Here is a 26,292-nt window from a genome sequence, read left to right as displayed (position 1 = left end):
TTACTATAATTTACCTACCTAAGTAGGTACCTATTGTTTTAAGATACTTTATTGTAAAAATTTACCCAATTATTGTCTTGCTTTTACCTACTACCGCGTTTTGTCTTCCCAAAATAACCCTTTGAAGGAGCGATTGTTTACCAAACGAAATATGTCCACCGCACATAAAAGCTATGATAGACACGGGTGAACGGCTGTCAACTTTCGTCGGTATTCAAATGATGGCAGATATGAGTTTACGCCGTACGTTTTTGCCCAAACAGTCCGACGCAAACCCATCTGCAAGTTGGGTTTGCGTCCGACTTTTTTAAGAAAATACTGGGAGTAAACCCATCTTTGTCTCACCACTTGCACCGCGCCCATCCACAGGGCCATCAAAACTGAGCCCAACTATAAACTGTGTCAAATTAAAAATCCTTTGAACTAGCCGTAAACATAACCGTAGACACTTGGAATAGATGGAATGGGCGACATGTGTCCACATGCTGGGTGCCGTGGATAATGTGATAAACCGTGGACGAAGGAGTCTTTTAATTGTAGAAAAGGAAAGTTAAGGATCAGTGACACAAACAAACACACGTGTCTTGAAGTGGGTAAAGAATTTAGACTGGACTTTATGATGAAAAATTTAATGCAAAACCTTTCCTGTAGGTACTTACCTACCTAATTTTTATACAGTCATGAGGTACTTACATCAATATTTCAAAACGACAGACACTATTTCATATCACTCAGAAGCAGTCTTATTACCACGAGAGGGATCTCAACATAATATTCGATCAGACATCACCACGAAACAAATGTTTACCCGACTGCAAAGGAAGGGTATTGTTTTTGGCGTTAGGGTTAGGTATTATAAAAAACTTACCCTGTTCTGTTATCATGGATTTAGTAAGTACTTTGTGTACCCAGGAGTACCTAGTAATAGGGAGTATTACTGCACATTTATCCCGCCAGAGTATAGCACTGTATGTTAGATACCTACACAAAAGCTTTGCTATGTCGATTAAAACGTTTATTTTAGAGTACTTTATTAATCCTTTCAATATATAAGCATTCGTTTGTGCAAATTATACAACAATGTTCGGGTGCCGAAATATTGCGAAAAATCGTTTTCCATAACATAAAAAACTTCGAAAACTATGGGATACGCCTCACGCTGTAAAATTTTCGAGGCAGTAAACGGTCGAAAAAAGCTCGGAACACTTTACACGTGAAGACTTATTAAAATATGGACTTCATACAGGTAAGATCTCCAGTCAAAATCAAGTTTATATCAGTTTATAACCACAGTTGACCAAAAAATGCAGAACATAACCTAAAATAGTGTTATTATTATCAGGATAATCCACTAAATCCTTCCTTTTTCCTTTAAACTCGTACCACGATTGCGTAGAACAGTAGTGCAACAATATTGAAAATTGGCGCTTTTTGCCTCCATGCAATGTTTGTGTACCTTAGTTGTACCAGTAGCGCCATCTGCGCTGAGCTTTGCGTAATATGCACTATTCCATGGTACCTACCTAATAATTCCATGACCTATACAGATTGGTTCAAGCAATTTGCCTGTCACTGTCAGAATAATGGCAATCTGTATCTGTGCAACGTCACGGACGTTAAAATAGACTTGACTTTCAGTTCTGTTCACTTGACAGTTGTTGTTATTGTGTAACTAAATAATATATTTTGACTAATTTAATTCATCATGAATTTGTTATGGAGGCGAACCCTTCCTATTTGTTCGATAATTAGCTCCATAAGACAAGAACTAAGTAAAAAGTGTATGCACAATGTTGTTCACAAAAATGTAAACATAACCTCAACTAATACCTTATTTCCACAAACCACAACGATATTATATAGTACAAATCGTTACAAGTCGAAAAAGGTTAGTAGGTACGTTACCTTTATTCTAATAAGAGAGTACTTAAATAAAACACGTACCAAATTCCAATACGTACTTCATGCCTTTTGACCCAAGTTTTTAATGTTACAGCAAAGAGATTTGGATTCTGATGATGAAGATGAAAGTTTTGATGATGATTCTTCACTCTCCAGAGATTCTAAAGTAGTCAAATTTAATACTACAACATTAAGGACTGACACTATTCTCAAGTCAGCCTTAGGAGTTGCCAGAAAGTGAGTATCTTTAGGTAAATCAAAAACTTGTCTGCCCATTAAATGAAATAGGTATGTATTTTTAATGATTATTTTATATTACAGAAAAATTGAACAGATGTTCTATGAAAGTAAAATTAGAGTCAACGGCACAAAAATTATGAAGAAAAGTGCTTCAGTGAGTATTGTTATATCATGTATTTTTCCACAAGTTTTTTAATCTTGCCCTTACTATAATGATCTGATATACTGGGTACTTCCAGGTAAAAACAGGTGATGAAATAGATGTAATAAAGATGGTCAGCCCAAAGAATTCCGACCATTTGTATGTAGCTAGAGTTGAAATTTTAAACATTGCAGCAAAGGGTGAAAATATCACAATTTCGGCAAGAAGATTTAAGAATTTATTGATTGAAAACTATCCAGAAGACCCACACAAAGGTACAGCCGAATCTAGTGAATAAATACCTATAACTTTTATTATAATAAATATAAAAATCAACTGTTGCAATAAATATCTCATAGTTGAAAATATCTGTGTTGTAATAAAGAGTTAATCTTTTATGGAAACACACTTTTTTTTTACCTTCATAATGTACCTAAGCCCAGAAGTATCAAATTACTTTATGCTGTAAATAGATCAATGCAAACTGTAAATCTTCTCATGTAAATAAAAACTAAAATTTTATTTTATGAAGTTTTATTAAAAACAAAACTTTTGTATATAACATGATAGAAGAAATTATAACTTCACTCACAATGCCTTTTTTGCACCATGCTTCAACTTGTTCTCATAATTTTAAGTTCATACCTTATTACCATAGACTATGAGAAAATAATATTTGAATTATAGATCTATGTCTATATCACAATCAGAACTTTCAAACATAGATATTTGTGAACTTGATACTGATGGTTTTTGTTTCAAAGAATCAATGGAAATACTTTCTTCATTCTTCTCTAATTTGACTACGGTTTTATTATGAAATATATCAGATTTCTCCTCAAATTTACTAAGATCATGTTTTTCAACAAATTTAAATTGTTTTAATTTACTTAATGTATTAGATGTTTTAAGTTCTTTTTGGTCATGTGTTAGTTCTTCTGCTTTACTGTCCCTTAATTCATTTGAATTCAACTCCACTTTATGTTTATTATTTTTATTATCACTAGATATCACCTTCCTTGATTCTTCTATACAACCACGATTTTCTGTATCCTCATCATCAAAATTTAATTCTATACCTAAATTCTTAAATACATCATTTACACTTGGTACAGCATTCAATATTACATTTGAATCATCAAACACTTCATCACTATCAGAAACATCACTTTCTATACTATTATCTACTCTCTTAGCCTTTTTAGCATTTATATTACTTGTTCTTTTAACATTTACTGTCACTTCTTTTCTTTTACGTGTTTTCTTTTGGACTGTCGGCGGTTTCTTTTCACTTTTATTCAATGCAGCATGTTTTTTCAATGTCGCCGCTAGCTTTTCGTTGACATTCATATCTTGAAATTGCTTTTTATTGTCTTCGTTTTCTTTATCTTCAAAATTGTCATCATCTCTTGTTTTAATTACTTTAAAATATGAGCTTGTGACAATTGAAGACGAAAGCGGAGTATTTTCATCGGCGACATCATCGTATTTCGCAAATAAATGGCAATTTCCCGAATCTATAGAAGTTTCGAGCGTTTTATGATCGACTTGCAATAACTTAGCGTAGTATAATAGTTCATTTCTCCATATTTCTTGGAGGTTTAATTTGGATAGTAATTTTTTGGCTGTACATAGATATTCCATGTCGGGGTACTTTTGGAATGTGGAGTGCAGGGCGTCGACAGTGTCGTCTAGAGTGCAGTCCTGCATGGAGAGGTCCACCAGAGAGACAGCTACCACTGCGTCAACGGGTAGTATTGTTGTGCGATACATTAAGCGACAGTGGGCGTGTGATAATCTGAAAACAAATTATAACTTTAAAAATTGTAAGTTTTAAGACGTAGAATTTAAAGTTATGGCTAATTTTAACTTATTTAATTTCATTGATAGCAATGTGAACTTTCGTGATGGAGTGGTTTCACTCCATATCCTCCGAAGGGACACATAACCTAAGCAGCTGATAACAGTGGCAACAATAACATTCCCAAAAAGTGTTGAAGTCAGACAGTTGTAAAATCACAGTCGAATCATCGAAAATTATTTTGCATGCTGACCGTCATAGCCTCGAAGGCAATCATAAACATGCGGAGATGATAGAAATTAATGTGAAATATTAAATTCCTGTAGAATCTTTTCTGATAAATTAATTTTAGTTCCTAACACAAGTGCTTTCTAACAAGCAAAAAATCTCGAGCTTTATTTTAATAATATAGATGTATAAAACGTTCTCACTACAGAGTCTTCTAATTGGCTCACTGTTTCCTGTTGTTATTTATATATTTTTGTTACTTAGCTGCAAGTCTTCAACAATACCTAAATAAATTACCTCACAAGGCTATCCAACATCCTCACAGTAGTTCTAGAAGGATCTCTGTGTTCCGACTTCCTTTGCATCATGTAATATGATTGCAATATTGTGTTTGCTGATTTTGTCATTTCCACACATCTTGGCCCTACTAGGCTTATGTACATCTGAAATAGAAATAGTGTTATTATTATCACTGGAGATATAAGTGAACTGTAGATTAATTAACTGATTAGATACTCATAGGTACGTGCAAAATGATAGTAGAGCATTTTTATTTTTATTAGCGGTCTATCAGTTCCGGGTAAAAACTTAATAAATTATACACCTAAACCTTCCTCGGGAATAACACTACATATTGGTGAAAACTGCACGAAAATCCGTGCAGTAGTTTTTGAGATTATCGCGAACGGACAGACAGACGCGGCAGAGGCTTTTGTTTTATAATATGTAGGATTATAAATTCATTATCAAATAGACTTTTTCTGGTTACATAATTATTGGCAAGGAAAATGAAAATTAACCTTCTAATCAAAAACTACCTAGTTTAGATGGTCCTATAAAAATACAGTACCTATACAACTTTGGGTTGACTAAGATTCCATTTTCAAAATCACCATAAATTTTATCTTAAAAATTAGGCCTATAAAATAAGATAATAATAAACATACCTGTAATTTTTCTAGACTCCACCTTTTCTTGTCTGTCGCATTAGATCCTCCAAATAAGATGTAAGACGACACCAGTTTGTCCCAAGTTTTGTTTTTAGAGTCCAGCAATATGAAAATTAAATCAAACCTGAAAAATCAGGCAAATTTTTTTTTCAAAATACCTAACTAGAAACTTTGAAATTGACTAGAATTGTATTAAACAATCTAGACAACATAGTACTTTTAAATATTTATTCAAAATCCTTATATCCATGAAATGCAAAAGAACGATTTATATAAAACTTATAGAATATTACTATTATTATTCCAGATATATACTATTATTCCAGATTTTCTAGTCTACACTTCTACACTATTATTAAAATGAAAAAAAATATTATCGTGTTTAGGTGGAAAATTTCGGAACTACTCAACCGATTTCCAAAACTCTTCCACCAGTCTAAAGCTACATTATTTCTTGAGTGACATAAGTACTTCTTAATCCAATACCCGCCGCCCCGGGGCTTCGCTCCCGTGGGAATTTCGGCAAAAAGTGCCCTATGTGTTATTCCAGGTAACAAACAAACATACAAACACATGATGTGTGTCTCACAAACTTTCGAATTATAATATTATTAGGATATTGACCTACTGAGCAGCGGAGTCCCCAGCGACACATTGACGCTGAGCGGCTGGTCAGTCTCGTATCGGCCCTTGGGGTTGCAGGCCGCGATCACCGCACAACGAGTGTTCAGCTTGCACACTATACCCGCCTGAAAATTGTAGGTACGGTATATACTTGTAAATATTGAAATTTGATTGTAATGGTTGTTATAAAATAAATTTATTTGCAGGCAAACACTGTAAGATAAAATTATGTCTAGATTCAATAGGACATACGTGTTGCACCAGCAGTTCGCATGCAAATGTTCAAAGTCAATTATTACATATGTCACCACTAGAAACCTTTAAAACTCAAAATACCTACTATACAAGAATCGAGACAATTACGTCAATAGATAGGTAGTTAAAAATTGTAATATCAAAATTAGAGTTGAGCTTGCGACATCGATTCAGCTGTGGTTTTCCAACCGGCCGCCTATAATATCAACCCTCTTCGGGAGTGTTGTGGTTGCCTGTGCTGTCAAGGCTTCTTATCCCTTAGTCACCTCGTACGTCCGCGGAGTGGTTCTGTTATGGAGTGCTTCTATTCTAAGTTGGGAACACAAGCAACATATACCTTAGCTATAGATATAGTCTGTTGTTCCATAGCCTCATGTATAGCGGTGCGATCGTGTTCTCTGAGTTGGGAGATCTCGTCGATACAACACACGCCACCATCTGATAAAACTAGCGCACCGGCCTCTAATTGCCACTCGCCGTCTTCCTGGAAACAGAATAAGTGTAAATTAAGTCACATGTTAAAATTCCAAATAATGTTTTGAAACTAATATTTTTGAAAGATTTTAAGTTTTCGGCTTACTTCTTCCATATTAATATTATAAAGAGAAAATATTTGTATTTTTATATCTTTGTATTTTTTGTTTGTAATGAATAAACTTAAAAACTACTGGGCTGAATTTGATGAAATTTGGCACAGAGATAAACGAAATCTTCACGAGTGACATAGGCTACAATATTTATTATGGTTTTACTGTTTCAACGCTTGCTGATATCAAAATATCAGCCGATAGCTGTTCTTCTGTGAATATCATACGAAGCGACAAAGGGACGCATAGTGTTGGCATTGAACAAGCAACACTAGCATTTCCAAAGAGAAGTGCATCACAATACAGACCCTGAGCGCAGCACAGGTGAGCCCCGCGCGGGAGCTGCCGCAGCCGGTCGTGCGCACGGCGCGCGCCGGCAGCTCGGCGCCCGCTCGCAGCAGCTCGGACTTGCCCGTGCCTGGATCATACACACAGGATATATCTAATATCTATTGTATATTAGACATTGACGTTAACCACAATTTTACTAGGTTACACGCGCATGCGCAATATGGCGTTTCATGTCCCAGATTCCTTTTTGCAGCAGAAAATTGAAACCAGCATGTCAACAGCTCATTCACTCGCCCGATGTTCCGTCTAGCTAAGAATCCGAGCACACCCAGTTTTAACCATTCAGGTCAGAAGAGTCACGTATTTCGCTTTTGTTTTGGCGGAAGAGTAAGCCTAGCTATGCCCTCTCCATTCCAGCAATACATGATGGTAAATTGATGAATAACTTGTATGTTGTGTGTGCATTCAATACATTCTATTTCACTCCACTTGACTCCGCTACATTCTACTCCACTACATTCTAAGTATTTGATTCAATTTATTATGAACATAGGTTTCTTGTCAGGTTACTTAGGAGGTGGACAGGTCGGGAGAGGATTTATCCTACTGACTCAATTAATCGACTATAGCAAAATCTATTCAGTGGTTTTTTATCGCCAGAATACAGATAGCATACAAACGAAGTAGTCAGAATATAGTGATTACATACTGCAATTTATGTCAAAACTTGGACTTATTCACTATTGTCTCTATTCTTATACAGTTTATATTGTGGATACAAACCTGGATCTCCCACCAATAGCAAGTGACACTGGCCACGCACCCTGGTGGCATGTCTATCTTCAGAATGTTTCTTCTCCGCTTCTCTTTCAACAATGTGATTAGACCCGGTGATCACAGTTAGAAGGACTGCTAACTTCACCAAATGTAGCCCATATACCTGCAATTTTTATTTTAAATAGATTTTATCATCATTATCATATCAGCATCATTAAACTCCGTCTTGTCTATATAACTTGCGGTTGTTCGTTCTTATTGACTATTGATGTCAAATTCACTGATTCATTATTTAGTTACAGTTTACCATTTTATAAAGTGATATATAATGACAAATATGTGGTTGCACTTTGCAAGCAATCCATTTATAGGACACAAATGGAGAATGATTAAAAATATACATACAAATTCTTATCAATTAGGGGCAGATAGCCTATAGCATTTGAAGATGCGGCTTCTGTTAATAATCTATTAACCAGTCATCTCTAAGGTTAGTCTAAATTTAGATAAAGAAATTCCCTAATGTAACTAATTTCTACTAATTAAAACTTTCAACCTAATGTTGATTAGTAATGAAAATCTTAAAAGTTACTATATTGACCTGGGGACAAACCGAACATAAAATCTGATCTCTGCCCTTCAAAGGGCAGGCTTGATACTGAGACCAAAATTCATTGAAGCACTCCTTCACATCCGGGGCAGCGGTTACAACATCTGACCTCTGAGAGTTGCACACTTCTATGTGATTCGCTTGTAGCACCAGATCCACTTCGACCTTCTTGTTTTGGACTGTTGGACGCCAACGCCGACGCACTGTGCCACTACAAATATAGTTAGTTATAATAAAAAAACCTATAATATTTTTAAGATTCAGTTGCCTGTCTGAAAATCAGCCCTCCTTGGGAATGGCATTTCTGCCTATCAATTGCCAAGGCTATATGTCTCTTAGTCGATTCCACATCCACACGACATGGAGTGGTCATATTGTAGGGTGAAATCACAAAGTTAGGAGTAGGGAGGAGTTATCTTACCAAATATTAACATCATCACCAGGTTTACAACAATCTACAAGATCATCTTCAAGCACAACCCATAAAGAACCTGGTATGGTCGCAATGCTCAGTTTATTAACTTGTTCCTGAAATTGTCAATAATAAGTATAAATCAAAATCAAATCATTTATTCAGAAATTAGGCCTTCACAGGCACTTTTTCACGTCATATTCTAAATTAAATGATGTTTACCAAAGCTAAAAACTACTAGTACTGTATAATAATAATAAATAATAATAATAGTATGGTATAATAATAATAATATTATGCTGGCTATAACTATCGGATAAAAGTTTGCCTTAGCAGTTTCGATTTACATTAATACTGGTTCTTACTTTCAAAAAAGGTCACATGTAATGTATGTTTTTGTATGGGCATTAGTAGTAATTAGCATAACTGTAAGATGGTCTTACATTTTAAACAACATTGTAGGCAAACTAAACTGGTAGATCTCTTGATCACCAAAACTGCAGAGATTGAAAAGAAGTTGGGTCAGGTATAACTTGAAACTGCCGGACTTGACGGAGACAAACAATAATGCAGTTTGCTTGATGCTTTAAAAGTTTTTGTTAAGCCATGTTAGATGCCACATACCTAACACAATCGAAATAAATAATATGACAAAAATACTCTAAAGCAACTGGGCTGATTTTAATGTGATTTAGCACAAAGATGACTATATCTTCAAGAGTAACATAGGCTACCTTTTATTATAGAAAAACATGGACAAAGCTGCTATTTCATAAATAAATGTTTCACCTGAATTTTAATTTCCTGGTAATCCTTACAATATTCCCTAGACACCATGTGTACTTGATTGAAGTTTGTGCTTTTACATCGCATCTCAGTATTACCACACTTCGAAGGGGCTCTCAGTATGTACCTGTGTTCAAAGTCTGCTATTATCACATTCTCAAATCTACATTTCATGCAGATATACTTCCGCTGGTACTCCAGCATTTTCAATTGTGTTACTCTCACTACAGTACCTGAAATTGTAAAGTTTATATACCAGCACAAAATACAATTTTTAAAGATATACTCTGTAAAATATTCACTAAGAGTCACCTTTGTATGCTAATGGTCATCATGCCAGAGGTCCTGGGTATGATACAGGTCAAGGTTGGAAATAATCTTATTCACATTTACTTTTTGATATAGTAACAAGGGTTTGGATGTTTATTAAGATACTAGTCCATATTGGCTTTGCTCGGGTAAAATCATAATTGACTGAAAGTTTAGTCTGTCTCTATGCCAAATTTCATCAAAATCAGTCCAGTAGTTTTTGAATTTATTAATTACAAACAAAAAAAAATACAAATTTCTTTATAATATTACTGGACAAAATTATAGTATTGTTGATTAGTTAGTATAAAACAAGTCTCAAACTTACTTTGGGCCTAACTATTGATACTGGCCCAAAATAAGTTTGAGTGATTTATGTATATAAAATCATATTCATATATTTTTACAAGCAATTAATATTACAGACCAAGTATTTATGAATACTTAAAATAAATAAATACCTGTGACTTTGAGAAAACAACCCAAGTCCACATTCTTTGGAAACACGGTTCTATGAAGCTCAGGGCAGACTGGTAGGCCAAAGAATCTGGCATGTACATTTCTTTTTAAAAATGTATATTCTAGTTTATCTAATAAACTATGGTACTCTTCCTGCTCCAATATGTTCTGTTGAGCTTTAATTATATCTTGGCTGCAAATGGGCAAACATTCCACGGGATTACACAAAACTTTGTCGCCCACATCTGGGAAAGTTTCGAATAATTTCAAAAAGCTGAAACCACGAAATTGTTTGTATTATTTACAATATACTTACATGCCTACGTATTTATTTATTTCATTAAACCTAACCATTACAGAAAACATATTCCAATACGAATACGACAGGAGTTTATAACATTCATATAAACATGTTTTCATTACAAAACCTTAGCTAAATAAATCAACAAAATAAAAAACTTACTCTATGTTTATGCTGTAGTAACCAAGATTATCTTTTTCCGAGAGTATTTTCAAACAGTCTTCTATATGAAACTTAGTTAAATATTCAAGGAACATTTTGATTAATTATACTGATTTATTGTATTCAATAAATACCTAAGTGGAAAGGGGAAAGTAAAGGAAGAAAGAAACCGAAATCCCGCCATACCCAGTTCAAACAGAATGAAAAGAAAGAAAAATGAATGAATGGGGCCGCGCAGTGTTTTTTTTTTCTTTAGTCCATTGGTGTTGCCAGTAAGGTTGCCAGATAACAATTATGAATTCTCTCCAAATCCTTCACGGAATCCCCCCAAAATTTCGGTATTTTAAGAAAAAAAACCCACTAATTGAAAAATATATTTATTAGGAAGGAAGTAGGATTTAATTTATAATTTGACAAATAACAATTATGGATTCTCCGTAAAATATCGGTATTTTAAGAAAAAACCCTAATATAACATATAAAGCTAAGATATAAAACTGTTTCAAAATTATATTTATTAGGAGTATTTATTTAGAAGGAAGTAGGATTTAATTATTTATAATTTAGAAAAACGGCAATAGCGCACAGCAGTTGGTGGTAAAAACCTGTTTGTCCAGCTGATTGTAGGATTGGCTGACTGATCGACAACTTCGGCGCCACTCGGCTGACATCATCACATCAGTTAACAGCACATCAAGTTACCCTGCATGAAACTCTGTGCCGCGGTAATAGCAACGAGTTTGCAATGAATTTTGGTACGGTGATGTGCTGGTGACTGTACGGCATCGTGCCAGTGTTGTACTGATTGTACTTAGTATGCATGTGAGTTCCTATACTGCGTTCAGATTTGATCGTTTAGCAATTAAATTGCGTTCAGTCATAATTTTCTTTTTTTATTAATCTTTTTCACAAAGCCCCGAATAATCTCCCAAGCCCATTGTATTCCTCCCGCATAAACCCCCAAAGGACTTGTCCCCACAAAAATTCCCCCATCTGGCATTACTGGGGTCGCGCCAATGGCCACGCGCGGTGGTAGTCCTAAGGAAACCCGGTAAGGATAACTACGTATCTCCGAAATCCTACAGACTATAGTTATTATCGGTGTTAGGCAAAATACTAGAAAAAATGCTGGTGGCACGACTGAAGCATCACTTACTGCCGAAAATAAGTAAGCGTCAATATGGCTTCATGCCGCAAAGGAGTACAGAAGACTCCCTCTATGACTTGAGAAAATTGTAACAGTAATCTCATTGGACATTGAGGGAGCTTTTGATAACGCATTGTGGCCAGCGATAAATCTCAGACTAGCAGAAGAAAAGTGCCCCACCAATATTAGGGGAATACTCAGCAATTACCTGAAAGACAGGAATGTTAAACTGAGATACGGAGATCAGCACCGACATGGACCCATTACTTAAAGGCCTAGAGGAGCGGGGAATATACTGCCAGGCGTTTGCAGATGACGTGACGCTAGTTTTTAATGGGAAAACCGCTCTAGATATAGAACTCATGCGAATGACGACACACCACGACTCAAAATGCACGGGACCGAAATCGCGACAGTAAACCAAATTAAGCTGCTTGGAGTAACAATTAATAGCAAACTAACCTTTAATGCACATTATAGCAAACATATGTAAGAAAGCTATCCAAATTTACGGGCAACTATCTAGAGAGGCAAAAATAAGCTGGGGACTGAATCCCGAGATAATCCGTACCATTTATAACGCCTCGGTGGAGCCAGTTATCCTCTACGCGGCTAGCGTATGGGCACCGGCAGTGGGAAAAATAGAGGTAAAAAGGCATCTGGACGTGGTGCAAAGAGGTTTTGCGCAGAAAATCTGCAAGGCCTATCGCACGGTCTCCCTTTACTCGGCACTTGTCCTGGAGGGGCTGCTTCCCCTTGATCTCCGCATACGCGAAGCTGCTTCGTTGTAATGAAAGTGCGAGAGGTATAAGAGCGAGAACTTGAATGAAAGCATAGCATAGCATAGGCACCGAAGAATATCGGTGGTACAGAAATAAAAAAAATTAAAAAAATGGGCCGCGCGCGGGGTCCTTCAACTATGGAATGAATGACTTAACGCTGCCACCTGCCACCATTGACTGCCACCGAGCCGCAAACGCTCGGTTTTCGAATCAGGCTGGCGCACAAATACGGTTTCTTGTATTCGGAATCGAAATCTAATCTACCAGAGGGCTTAGTGCGGGTTTGCATTTCACTCCTCACGATCGAATCGATTCGAAGTGAGATGCAGCGAACAAATCCATTGCAGGTTGTTGTCGTCGCGTCACAATGGCGCGCTGTGATTGGTTAGCTGCATCTCACTGCGAACCGACTTGATAGTGAGATGTAAATAGCAAAGTCGCACTGCACACACAGCAGTATGTACGTCAGGCAGTGTTAGCCATTGGCTTGGCTTAGATCTCTTTGCCTTTCCATTTGGATATAAACGAAACAAAAAAAACTCTGCCGAGCGAGAAACTGCCACTGTCAGCCAAAGTCAATCTTGTCAATGTCTATTGTTTATTTACTACCTAAGCTTAGATTTACTTTATTACCTACGTTTAAGATTGAAACCAATACATTGTAAAACAATTTTAATTAGGTACTAAAATGGATATTCTCAAAGCTGAGATTGCTAAAAAGCGAAAATTACTTGAGGAAAAGAATATAATAGTTTGTATTTAAAATTTAGTATATTTTTAACATCTAGGTACGCTACCTAGATACAATATTGAATGTCTTTAATTTTCAGGATCCCAATAAATCTCGAAAATATTTCAAAAGGGGAGATCTATTAGCTAAAGAACAAGAAGAATATTTTCAAAAATTTGGTCCTCGCAATACAGAGGCTGAAGATGAAAATGACACTGAAATTAAGACGGGGAAAGGTTAGTAAGTTATGTATTAGCATTTAATTTTGTAATTGTGTTTGAAATGTTTTGTATATCTAGTTTTTGACCACATCCCTGCATAGTTTTCTCAAAGGAACAATATTTTCGTTTAGAATGAAAGGTAGTCTTAATGTCCTTCTTTCAGAACTAGATGGATTCTCAATCTAGTCTTGTGGTCCTTCTCCATACTCTACAGGAATTTAGGATATTAATTAATATAAATAATACAGTGCTTTTTGATGAGCTCAAACATGTTATTTATAAGTAAACGAAAAAAAGTTGTAAAATTGATGTAATAAATAAGTTTTCTTGTCAGCCACAAAATCTGAAACATCAGAAGCAGAACAGAGCGAAGTTGTATCCCTGCCAAGGACTGAAGTCATCAAAAGGTTACGAGAAAGGGGACACCCAATATTGTTATTTGCTGAGAATGAATTACAGTCATTTAGAAGGTTGAGAAGAATTGAAATACAGGAGCCTGAAGCAAATAGAGTGAGAACCATTTTATTACTTTTGATATTTATTCAGTAACTATGTTGCTATACAGGGATTATATGTCTGAAATTAATGAAGAGCTACAGTGCTATGCATGTTCAAATAGCGATTAACAACCTCGTAGGATCAGGTAGCTGGCATCATCATAGAGGAACCCTGTGATAGATATAGCTTGTTTTAAAAGTAAAACATTTGGGAGATCATACTCTGAATTGTCTCAGATAGGACTGGGTTGATTTCCTACTTTCTCTCCTCCAATTTGCAGTCTTCAGCATTCTTAGTTATCAGACTATTGGCATATAGATGGGTCATCAAAATAATATTTCATTTTAGGTTCAGCTTTAATTTACTGAAATAATGTTGTTTATTGCATATTTACGAAAATTGAAAACTAATTAACTTTTTCGTATCATATTTTCAGGGTTTTCGAAATGACTTCCAAGAGGCTATGGAGAAAGTTGATCAGGCTTATTTGAATGAAATATTGGCTCTCGGCACTCAGGTATGTTGTGTGTTAATTTCAACATTATATGCATGTATTTATATATGGATATTGGCAGCGTAATATGACTGTCACATCAATCAGAAAGTACAATTCTTTTTATACTCCTTGATATGTATTCTTTCACATGAAGCAAATATTATGTTCCTACTTTTGCAACATAATATTTGTCACATTGTATACCAATATGGCTCATGTATTAGTTTCTAATATTGTCTTCCTTTAGGATGGTATGGACACATAATGAGACGACAAAGATAACCCAATATGTGGTGCAAGTGTATAAGGAGACGGAAATGGGATAAGGGATGAATAAAAAGAAGTGGGTAGTTGTGTTAAAATTCTAACTTTTATATTTTTCAGAGTGAAACAGAAAAATCCCTAAAAGAAGATGCTTTGGATGACTCCGTGACTTATGAATTTATTCAAGAGATGGCTAAAACTATGGGCCAAGGTGACAGAAACCATGACATGAATGTTATCATGACTCTATTGCAGGTGCTTTCATTTTATATCCTGTTTATATATTTGGTTAATCATAAATATATATAAATAATTAAATATTTAAATTCAAAACAAATTCAATAAATATAAATTGAATTTTTTTGTTTGAAAAATGTGTGTTCACCCTTTTGGTAGCCGTCAGCTCTTTTCTTATAGATGAGAGAATACCAACAACTTGGAGTCAGGGGTTTCTTAAATTTTTTAAATTATATTTTATTTATTAGCTATAGAAGAGTATATAGATTATTTTATAAAGCTTTATTTTATATATCATTCCTAGGTTATATCAGGAAATATATATATATTTTTCCTCTATTGAAGGAAATAACATATGCCAGTCCATTAAGAATGGAATTTGGTATGGGACAAGAACAGGTTATTTAGTTTCCATTTATAATAAAATTGTACTCATAGATTTGTTATATTACTTAGTGTACTACACAACTCCTGTTCAGATTCTGTCCAATCGTCTTTATATTGATTTTTAACTATATTAAAATGTATTTCAGTTTCTATTGAAGCTATGGGGTCAACAGCTCAACTCCGCTATTGCTGCAGAAAAAACAGCAGTGAAACACAAAATGGCGCGTGCCACATTCACACAGACACAGGTGTATCTGAAACCGTTGATGAGGAAGTTGAAGAAGAAGACATTACCAGATGACATTTGTGACAGTCTAATGGAGATCACTAAACATCTGCTGGAAAGAAATTATATTATGGTAGGTACTTTAATTAATTTGTACGTATAAAAAGGTGTTCTATAAGACTGAGACTATAGTCTACTTTTCCATCGATATCACATGTGAGTGAAAATCATTGTAAACAATGTGCTTTATATTATTTTCAGGCAAGCGATTCGTATCTCCAAATGGCAATCGGCAACGCCCCGTGGCCTATAGGGGTCACCATGGTGGGTATTCACGCGCGAACCGGGCGAGAGAAGATCTTCTCAAAGAACGTGGCGCATGTGATGAACGATGAAACGCAGAGGAAGTACATCCAAGCACTTAAGAGATTGATGACTAAATGTCAAGAGTACTTCCCGACGGATCCCTCTAGATGTGTAGAATATAGTACGACTAGATAAAGTGATGTGAAAATTTAATTTTGTTTTATTTATGTCGGATTTTTCTAGTCCTTTACCTAATATGATGAAATTTTTACTTATGTATGGACTATACTCAGTTTGTTTAGATACTTCAAAATGGAAAACAATGATGATACGTCTTTTTATTGAAATTGACACTTTAAAAATCAAGATATTTGCACACAATATGTAATTTATAACTTCTTACCTTACCTTTTTAAAAATACCAAATACCCAATTAAACATAGATATTAATTATCAAAATCTAAATAAGTGAACTAAAATTTTCTTTAAACGTTTTAAAGAAAGTAAATATTTTTTCCCTTCTAACAACTTGTTACTGGAGTAGTAAGAAGGATATTTAATAAAAATTAACCTTATTACTACTGGTAGTAAGATTGATAGTAACAAGGGCTATAAAGGAATACATAAGGACCAATTAGTATTTTCTTTTATCAAAAGATTAAAAAAATGACGTCGCCTATCGCGGATAAAGTTTGATTTGTTCATTTGATTACTAAATCAAAGTAAGATAAATGGTTATGATTTAAAATGTTATTGGTCTTTCCTCTTGTTGATTTTGTTCATGAATAGGTACTGTCTGTGTAAATAATGTCTAAGTTATATTTAATAGTAGTTGTAGTTTCTTTAGCTCTTGAAAATAAAGGTAAGATATTTTATGTTTTATCTATTTACTTATTACTTTTTAACCCTTACCTGTCCTATGCATAAAATTATAAAAATATTTACTTATGTCATCAGTCTCCAGTAGAGTACTTTTACAAATAATATTTTATGTAATAAAGTTAAAGTAAGTTTATTCGTTTGTTTGTTACCTCTTCACGCTTTATTCGCTTAACCAATCTTAGTGCATAAATGTAGTTTGAAGTACGGAGGACACAGACTACCTTATATACCGATAAATGAATGGTTCCGCGGCAAATTGACGCGATCAATTCAAACCCGAAGTTCTAATTAAAGTTTCAGGAATAAGTCTGCGCGTAGTGGGAGGATACAATGCGCCGACAGAATTCGGCAGGTTCCACGCGTCGCTGCAGAATGTGTCGGGCTACCACGTCTGCGGTGGTGCTGTAGTTTCCGATTCTTATGCTGTCACTGCTGCGCATTGCCTTGTGGGGTTAGCATCTAATCAACCATACTAGTATCACAGTCGACCTACTTATTTATTTGGTTCCTGCCATTGATAAACTTAAAAAAACCTGGGTTCCAACAGTCCAATTTCGAACATCTGCACGCAGGGCAATCGTGGGGGCTGAAAGGTGCAGGTAGGGTAGGATGCTATCGTTCCGTATGATGCGTTGGGAGTTGGGAGCAACTTTAGGAAAAAACATTACAGATACCTAGAGAATTACGTCTGACTGTATTTGGCAATGCTGTCCAACAACTGTACGAACCTAATCCTAACTAATATTATAAAATCGAAAGTAAGTGTGTTTGTTACCTCTTATCGCTTTATTTGATGTGCCGATCTTGAAATTTAACATACCTATAGTTTAAAGTACGGAGAAGGACATAAATTCTACCTTTCATCCCGGAAAGTTAATTATAAATGTACCTAGGTACTTATGAAAGTTTGGATGTGAGTGAGAGAGATCACGCCAATTCAACTGGACAACGAGTAGAATATAACTTTGAATCGCACATTTATTCCGAAATTATCACGTAGCGTAGCTAGCTAGCCATTTAAATAAATCGGCTATGCTAAATTTTTCCCATCCCGACCCCTTCATCCACTAAACTTTCCCACTGGTGGGTGGAGGGATAATAGATAATTACCCGTCCACCAAACTAGTCCATAGCTATGCAGGCAACTACAAGCTATTCGACGATATTTAAGCCTTCTATTATTTTTCAGTGCTGATCCGAAGTATGTAAAATTGGTAGTTGGAACCACAAACCTAAACATTGGTGGACAAGAATTTGATGTAGCATCCATTGTAATCCATGAGAACTATAACTCCAGTCTAAGAACTAACGACATAGCCATAGTGAAGATTGACGGAGTGTTTGACAAACGTAATACTGATATATTGGAAGTCGATGGAAACCAGCTGGCTGAAGGAGAGCCAATTATTTTGACAGGATTCGGAGCATTGACCGTAAGTAATTTCACCTTAAATGACTCCTTAAGAGTGGAGTAGAGAGAGACTGATTCAATTAATTTTATTATGTAGGTAGTGTTACAGCGTCCTTCTCGACTGTACCTATATGTCGAATTCCCGAGGTCCGTTTAAATTAATCAAACCTTTAGGTTTATTCGCGAATACGCGCGACGGTAATTTTTTGATGTGATGATGTTACTCAATCACACTAAACTACTGAACAGATTTCGATACAACTTGGTACACGGATACATACCCCATGGGGTACATAGAAGGATTCTACCCCGAAATTCCCACGAAAGTGATGCCCCTGGTAAAATTAAATAAGGTAGTATTTTTTTCTTCTTTTCCCAGGCAAACGGTGAATCAAGTCGAGTAATGTATGCGTTAAACCTGTCTGTGTTCAGTCAAGAAACCTGCGTATACGCTATGCGGTATTCAAAAGAGGTAGTGGACACCATGTTCTGCACGTTCGCTCAAATAGGTCAAGGAACGTGCCACGTAAGTATTCCTTTTCATTATACAAATTTTATAAATGCTAAAGTTTGTACCTATGTATGTTTATTGTGTGACAATGTTTGTTTTTTAATCATGATAAGTCTACTGGATGGATTTTAATGAAATTTGGTACACAGGTATAATATATCCAGGAATAGCACATAACATGATTTTTACCTACATGACCGAAGCCCCAAGGGGCAGAAATAGCAAATAAGATAGGTAAACATGATTATTCACCTTCAGCATACATGAAAAATTGTAATAACTGTGTTGCAATAAGTAAGTACCTACATCAATAGAAAATAATACCAGAAAGAAACATGTACAACGGCGGACTAATATATCCAATGTAAGGATCTCTTACAGTCAACCGGCGATAGTTTGAGACGACATGTATGAATTATGTACTTAGAAATTCATTTGTCTCATTTTTAGGGTGATTCCGGCGGGCCGTTGGTAAAGAACAACAAACTGGTTGGTTTGGTTTCCTGGGGGATACCCTGCGCAGTTGGCTTCCCTGATGTCCACACAAGGATAAGTTCCTTTGTCGATTGGATTAAACACAAGATAAATTAAACTGTATTCCCAATAATATTCTTTCATCATAATCATCCGCCTACCCTTACCCCCATTTATGTGGGTCACATTGTGGCGTCACACTGTGGGGGCACAGGTATGTCAGTGTCACAGTGTGTCCACTTAGGTATATTATCTGTACATCTGTTACCTCATTAATCTGTTTTACTTATAATAAATGTTTAATCACGTCTTGTAATTAAATGAAAAAAACATTTTTAATCTGTTTTATTTAAATATCGACTAATGAAATTCAATAGGTCAGCTAATTAATATTCTTTACGGGTTGTCTTCGTTTAGTTTTGAAAAATGAACGAATTTTTGCCATATCAATCTGAAATTAAAAATATGAATACAAATACACTTTAAGTCTTAGGTAATATTTTTCGTACCTATGTAAACACGTAACAACTCTGTTTGGTAGCTACTAGTTTACCTTGAAATTAATTTATTTTTGCCAAATTTTTATATATTAATAATCTATATTATTAAAATCGTAGTTATACTTATAAAATGTAATATACTTATTTAGGGACCCACCACTTATTAAGTGGAACTCGCAAAAATATTTTGTCGCGTTCAATAAATCTCAAATGCTGTAAATCCAGAGAGAGTCAAAATAAAGAATATATATTAGCGTTTGCTATTCTCGAAATTTTACAGAATTCATGGAAAATGTATTAAAATATTGTCCGAATCATAAATATTATAATCGAAAATCGGTTGTTTAAATCTCTATCTAATAAGACCAGCATTTTTATTAATAAGGCGGTAAATGCGAGAAAGGCTTTCTACTGTGAAAAGTACAGAACGTGGCTGATAAAGAGAATAAAAAGAATAAACCTTATATTCTTGAACATCACGACTCGTCATTTCCATCAGAACAGCCATGACTGGTCTTCCATGCGCACATTGAAATGGTGTCTTGCATTCTGAGAGAGACTGAATTAACTCGTTACAGTCATTTGTTGTTAATTTATCTCCAAATTTTATGGCATATCTACAGGCCTGGAAAATAATTAAATTTTATAAATCATTACCTTTGCCCGCGCCTCCACCCACGGCAAAAAATAGTACCTAAGTATGTGTCACTCTTCAGCTCTCCAACCATAAATTTAGAAAAGGCGCGCGTCTCCTTTTAAGTATACCTATCCACACCAAAAATGACCTTAATCCGTTTTGACGTGAAATAAGGACAAAAAATACTCTCACACATTTATAAATATTACTTAGTATGGATGGAAAAGTATATATATATAGTAAATATATATATAGTAATATATATAGTAAATAACCTATGGATTTAATTAGTAAAATAATGGTTGATTTCTCATTCTTTTAGAAAGCTATGATTACCTCACTAAATACAAGATCCATGATAGATTTCGGATGCAAAGATATGCAACCACCTTGGGTTTTGATAGCATTAATTTCTTCTAAAATTAAGTTCTTAACTGCTGTTACCACTTTATCCTCCTAGAATTAAATTAAAAACAAATATGAACAACAGACATTTATCAGACAAAAAATCTACATAACCAAAAGGTCGTGATAATAATTCTGTATATTTTTACATAGGTACCTGTCTAGGATTTTTGCCAAGTATTGCTTCAGGAATACTAGAAACTGATACCTCGTAATCGTTAAGAATATTCCATTCCAAGCCTAGTTGGGTGATTTTTTCTTTGAAGTTATGAAGATACAGAATTTCATCTTTATTTAGCTTTAACACGAACGAATCCAGTTTCACACTTTTCCATTCTTGTTGGTTGAAGTAATCTAAAATACAAAATGCTTTACTATTTTGAGTAAAGAAAAAGGCACTAAGAATATTCAAATAAACAGGTAGTTACTTGTTATTTTTACCTGAAAGATTATTTTCAAGGCGAATTCTTTCGTGGACAGCATGTTGATCGAAAACAACTAAAAAATCTTTACTTTCTGCTTTAGATTTTATAACTGCAGCAATAAATTTATTGTCAACTTGATTCAAAATCTACAAGAAGATTTTAAATAGCATATATAAAATATTAAATCGTAAAAAGGCGTAACCTTCAATCTTTGGGTTAAATAAACAAAAAAAAACCTGGGCTTGCTTCAATAATTTCCCATCGAAGATTAGTGCAGAATTCTCCTTATGTAGTTTTAAATTTACTTTTTCTATAGCTTTACTTGCATCTCCAGTTGCATGTTGAACTCCAGGTTTAAATATTTCGGTGTTTGTCTCAACTACTTTTGTGAAATCTTCGTAAATATTCTGAAAATGAAAAGTGTTAATGCTGCTTACCAGAAATATGTTTAACATAATTATGAATGTATGCAAGGCTTAAATTTCTTACACATGTGTAATATTCTTCTTCGAGTTTATAATCACAAATGCCCTTTGTGTTAGAATTTTCGAAAATCTGAGACATACCTGTAATAAAAAAAAGATCGAGTACCTAATTTCAGAACCGATAACATATTATTATATGCTATATTTCTGAAACATGTTTACCTTTGGGCATATATCTTGGCCTTATTTTAATGTTGAAATTGTTATTAATGGGTTCCATTGTTGCTTTTAAATTATCATTGTGTTGATCTTGTAAAATTATAGTACCAGTTACATTGTTTTCAACTAAAATGCTATTTCTTGTATTTATTTCTGCATTAGTATTTAGTGGAATGTTCTGGGCTGCTGCACTGCAATTTGTGCTGTTTACGCAATAATTAAAGTGATGTGAAATTTCTTGTTGAGATATCTTTAGCGTTTCTATGTGTTTGTCTTCTTTAGTCATTGGCCATTGTTCAGCGATATCTTCATTTAAGTCTATTTCCATATCTGATGATGGTTTAGGGGTATCGTTTTTATTTAAAATGGTTTCACATAAATGAATAGGTTCTATTATGTCGTCGGCTGATGATTGAGCTATTTCTTCAGTTTGTGGTTCGGATACAAAAATAACATTTAATTGATCTTCTTTTCTGGAATATTGATTATTTTCATATTTTTTCCAATAATAGAAATCTTTATCATTATGTGTTTCTATCGTATAAGTTCCCTGCAATATATTTTCTGTGGATCGGATAGGCTCGTAATTCTGGCAGGACATATTATATTCTTCTCTTGCATTTAAATAATTATCACTTAATGTGTAAGTATTTTTGGATACAATTTTTGTAGAGTATTCTTTAAGAAAATCTTCATCAGGGTTATATGTCTTCATATATTTATTTGGATTTGTAAAAATATTTTTTTTATTATATGTACGAAATATATTTTTACTAATTTGTTCAGAAGCTGCGTGTGAATCACCTTTGTTTGTATTTGAAAACTCTATTATGAAAGACGGTTCTTGTAAGAAGTTTCTATTTTTGAAAAAGTTTTTTATACCAAATTTCACATTGACATCTTGAAAGTTAATTTTCGGTAAATGATTAAATTTGTTTCTACACATTTTTCTCGTCTCTTGTTTCCTTACCGAAACAATAAAGTTATCTTTTGATTGTCTGGACATGAATTTATTAGTTTTTGTTTTATGACTATTTTCACAAACTGCATTTTTGTTATAATGGTGACTATCATAGGTCATTTTAGATATATACAGTTCGTCTTCTGTCACTTTATCTATATAATTCGAGTATGACTGAACATCGAAATTCCAAGCATCGAATGTCGACTCACGACTATTTTTTTGTTTCATTAATCTGTTATATTCTATATTGATGCTAGTTGTAAGATCTTTTGCAATTTCATAAGATATTTCCGATTTTTTAGGTGCATCACTCTCCTCATGACGGAATGAACTCTGGTTCTCATTTGTAGAAACATTATTACATTGTGTACTCAGTATAGTTTTGACTAAGTCGTGGGATGATGTGTGTGGTTTTTTCGTGAATTTAATTTGATGTTCTTCAGAATGCTGTGTTGAATTTAATGGGTGTGGTATGTAATCGTAAACTTTAATTTCTTCAACATTTTTACGAATATTTATCTGTTTGTTATTACTTTTGATGTTGTACATTGTAGTAAAATCATTTCCATTTAATAAGTTTTCTTCTTCAAAATTGATAATATTATTTTTGTTATATTTATTATGAAAATTAACATCTTTCTTTATTTTCATATTTTTGTTTTGATGTATATCAATCCTTTGGAAGGTCCCATCTACAGAAGGGATATTATTGCGAGATCTTTTCAGTTTTTTAAGGTTTCTGAAAGTTTTCAACTTTTCTTTCGGTTTTCCATTTTGCTTTTTAGAAATAATATATTGTTTACTACTATTTCTTTGTTCTTTTATACACATTTTCGTAGTCTCGATGTTATATTTTTTTATGTTTTCCACATTATATTTTGATACATTAATAGACTTCTCATCATTAGTAATGTGTTTTTCTTTAACTTGCTTATCATCCTCATTGTCTTCATTTTCACGATTGGTATTTTGAATTCTACTTAAATTAAGTTTAACTACATCAATAGCGCTTTCCTTTGATTTATCTTTATGATTACCATTAACTTTGTTTTTTGATGGAATCACTTTAGAAAGAGAAATGTTTAATGATTTCTTCTTTTTCTTATTTCGTTTGGTTAACTTTCCTGAAATTGTAAGTACTTTTATACATTCACTTATTTAAGTATGGTTTATTGGTATTTGGTAGTGTTTTATTGATATTTTTTACTGTAACACAACTCATTTTTACTTACCCTTAACGCCATTTAGCATTTGTGATACTTCAAGCATTTTAGAGTTACTTTTTAAAAGCTTTTCAACAATTTTTCTCACTTGGTTCCTTTTATCATCATCTTTTGCATTTATATAATTGGTTTCTACAGGTGTAAGTTTTAATGGTTTCTTAAGTATGTCATCCCCGCAATAAAATTTTATTAGTTTTTTGAGAAGATTGGTTATGTCTTCCCAGTTTTTAAATTCTAAAGTGGTTTGTTTTGACCGTTCATTGGTATCATAATCATAGTAAGGACACGATAATAATATTATGTAAAATGGTAAGTTCATCTTAGTAAATATATCTTCTTCTTCATAAACCTTTCAACAATTATTTACAAGAAAGTTCGATTAGATATTTACATACAATAAACGAGCACAGTTTTTACTTCTATTTTATAATCGAATACATACCTTTGATTTAGTTTTCCTTTTCGATAAATGTGTACAGGATTTACTCAAGATATCATTAACAATTTTATGTAGTTTGCAGTTATTTAAAAATTTTCCGTTTAAATATATCCAATGGTGCTGACCAACATCCTTATCTTTTTTACCAAAGTATGCCGTAACTTTATATTCTTTCTTTTCCACTTTGAATTCTGCTATATCTTTTTCGTCTATGTTGAACAGCAATCCTAAAGTTTGATAAATATTTCTATTTTTGTGAGCTTTGAATATGATTTCGTTTTTTGAATCATCTCTCAAGCTGATAGAAATATTGCTATGAACTAAAGTAAGCTGTTTTAAAAGTGTTTTAATATCAGATAACTCGTTCAAAGAATCTACGCACTTGCTCTGAATATGCAGGTTATAGAATAAATCACTAACTTCAACCTGTAAATTAGAAAATTTAAATCAATAATATCTAAAAACCATATAGTTCGTTATCATCTTATTACCCACTTAGTTATAATTAATAAGCTTGTTAGGTCGAAGATCATGTGAAGTGAAGAAGAAAAAGTAGGTAAGTTTATACAAATGAACTGATTTGTCTTTATTATTACTAAAAATATGTAGGTAGGTACTTTACTTATTATTTATTTATTTACAAGTAAAATATACCTTACCGTTGTACCAACAGATGGCCTACAAGTTGTTTTCGCCAAATCTCTTTCTTTGCCATTATAAAATATTTTCTTCCATGTATTTTCACCTTTCTCAAACCGTGATGTTATTTTTATCTTTTGAGCTATTTTTATCAGGTTAGCTAAGAATTGGCCACGGTAGCCATAAGTGTGAGGAACATATTTTAGTGTATTTAAGTCAACGCATTTACTTGTACTATATTTTTTTCCTAGCAGATCGAAATCAGTCTCGGTAATACCACAACCGTTGTCAATCACTTGTATTTTATTCTCAGGCATATTAATTCGAACAGCAATCGATGTAGCTTTGGCATCCAATGAATTATAAACCTAGAAATAAATTAGCATTCATATGATATGTACCAGAAGTAAACATTTTGAACTATCAAAACATTTTGCAATTTCATTAAGTACTTACTTACCAATTCTTCAATAACATGCTTAAAATTGTTGATTTGTAATGACGATGACATTAAACATTGAAGGTCAATAGGAAGCTTTTTCATTGCCATTTTGACTTAATAACAGAATTACATCTTTACTTCTTAGCACAGCTACACACCTTAAACTGAAACTGAATTCTGAGCTGTCAAACGTATTCTTTTGTTATTTTTTTCTTCTTCGAACGTTAAAAGAGGTCGTGTTTCAAATCTTTTAAATATGGAATTGCAATTTAACCAGCCAGTCAATATTTTTCCAATGACTTTATTAGCAAAACATTTCATTAGTTTTCCTCTATTGGCTTAACGACTTGGCATGTCTACCGAAGACAGTGCGAAATGGAGGCGATAAAGTAGGATAGTGCACCTGGTCTCTGACGCTCAACGGCTGAGGAAGAATCAGTCAAAACCCTCAGATGATAGAGAGAGAGATTAACTATAAAAATGCAAGTTACAACGTTCTATATTGGCATTAAAATTATAAGTAGCTAGACACTTTCTACACAAAACACCGTTAAAGATAAATTCAG

At 33.9% G+C, this 26,292-nt stretch overlaps 5 protein-coding genes across 7 annotated transcripts; 3 read left to right on the top strand and 2 right to left on the bottom strand.

Moving 5' to 3' along the window:
• The first annotated feature begins 1,627 nt into the window (after positions 1-1,627).
• On the top strand, positions 1,628-2,806 carry LOC128672518 (uncharacterized protein). Its single transcript, XM_053749733.1, has 4 exons — positions 1,628-1,888; positions 1,997-2,139; positions 2,224-2,296; positions 2,382-2,806. The coding sequence occupies exons 1-4, from the start codon at positions 1,706-1,708 to the stop codon at positions 2,580-2,582; spliced, it is 600 nt and encodes a 199-aa protein (XP_053605708.1). The 5' UTR covers positions 1,628-1,705; the 3' UTR covers positions 2,583-2,806.
• On the bottom strand, positions 2,802-11,076 carry LOC128672517 (DNA helicase MCM9-like). 2 transcript variants are annotated; one of them, XM_053749731.1, is made up of 12 exons: positions 10,837-11,076; positions 10,376-10,647; positions 9,609-9,838; positions 8,829-8,935; positions 8,399-8,618; positions 7,804-7,960; positions 7,038-7,147; positions 6,480-6,626; positions 5,888-6,012; positions 5,261-5,387; positions 4,611-4,756; positions 2,802-4,082 (listed from the first exon to the last, which is right to left on the bottom strand). In XM_053749731.1, exons 1-12 carry the CDS (start codon positions 10,929-10,931, stop codon positions 2,966-2,968), a joined length of 2,853 nt encoding a protein of 950 aa, XP_053605706.1. In that variant the 5' UTR covers positions 10,932-11,076; the 3' UTR covers positions 2,802-2,965. The 2 variants fall into 2 exon arrangements, with proteins under 2 accessions (XP_053605706.1, XP_053605707.1); XM_053749732.1 differs by having other exon boundaries at positions 10,376-10,566.
• Positions 11,077-13,342: 2,266 nt separating this feature from the next.
• On the top strand, positions 13,343-16,343 carry Prp18. The gene is made up of 7 exons (XM_053749319.1): positions 13,343-13,516; positions 13,596-13,731; positions 14,051-14,226; positions 14,651-14,731; positions 15,095-15,229; positions 15,745-15,957; positions 16,086-16,343. The coding sequence occupies exons 1-7, from the start codon at positions 13,454-13,456 to the stop codon at positions 16,323-16,325; spliced, it is 1,044 nt and encodes a 347-aa protein (XP_053605294.1). The 5' UTR covers positions 13,343-13,453; the 3' UTR covers positions 16,326-16,343.
• Positions 16,344-16,843: 500 nt separating this feature from the next.
• LOC128672280 (chymotrypsin-2-like) lies at positions 16,844-19,742 on the top strand. Its single transcript, XM_053749327.1, has 5 exons — positions 16,844-16,992; positions 17,307-17,463; positions 18,202-18,445; positions 18,803-18,949; positions 19,385-19,742. The coding sequence occupies exons 1-5, from the start codon at positions 16,938-16,940 to the stop codon at positions 19,523-19,525; spliced, it is 744 nt and encodes a 247-aa protein (XP_053605302.1). The 5' UTR covers positions 16,844-16,937; the 3' UTR covers positions 19,526-19,742.
• A 3-nt stretch (positions 19,743-19,745) lies between these two features.
• LOC128672275 (uncharacterized) lies at positions 19,746-26,125 on the bottom strand. Of its 2 annotated transcripts, none has more exons than XM_053749312.1 (12): positions 25,745-26,125; positions 25,305-25,652; positions 24,649-25,071; positions 24,216-24,555; positions 22,023-24,107; positions 21,865-21,941; positions 21,612-21,782; positions 21,392-21,521; positions 21,108-21,304; positions 20,882-21,001; positions 20,369-20,533; positions 19,746-19,859 (listed from the first exon to the last, which is right to left on the bottom strand). In XM_053749312.1, exons 1-12 carry the CDS (start codon positions 25,832-25,834, stop codon positions 19,791-19,793), a joined length of 4,215 nt encoding a protein of 1,404 aa, XP_053605287.1. In that variant the 5' UTR covers positions 25,835-26,125; the 3' UTR covers positions 19,746-19,790. The 2 variants fall into 2 exon arrangements, with proteins under 2 accessions (XP_053605287.1, XP_053605288.1); XM_053749313.1 differs by having other exon boundaries at positions 25,741-25,825.
• Positions 26,126-26,292: the final 167 nt, after the last annotated feature.

The sequence above is a fragment of the Plodia interpunctella genome, chromosome 9 (assembly GCF_027563975.2).
Source record: "Plodia interpunctella isolate USDA-ARS_2022_Savannah chromosome 9, ilPloInte3.2, whole genome shotgun sequence".
NCBI lineage: Eukaryota > Metazoa > Arthropoda > Insecta > Lepidoptera > Pyralidae > Plodia > Plodia interpunctella.
The sequence above is the reverse complement of the archived record's forward strand: the minus strand, read 5'-3'. Positions and strand labels throughout refer to the sequence as shown.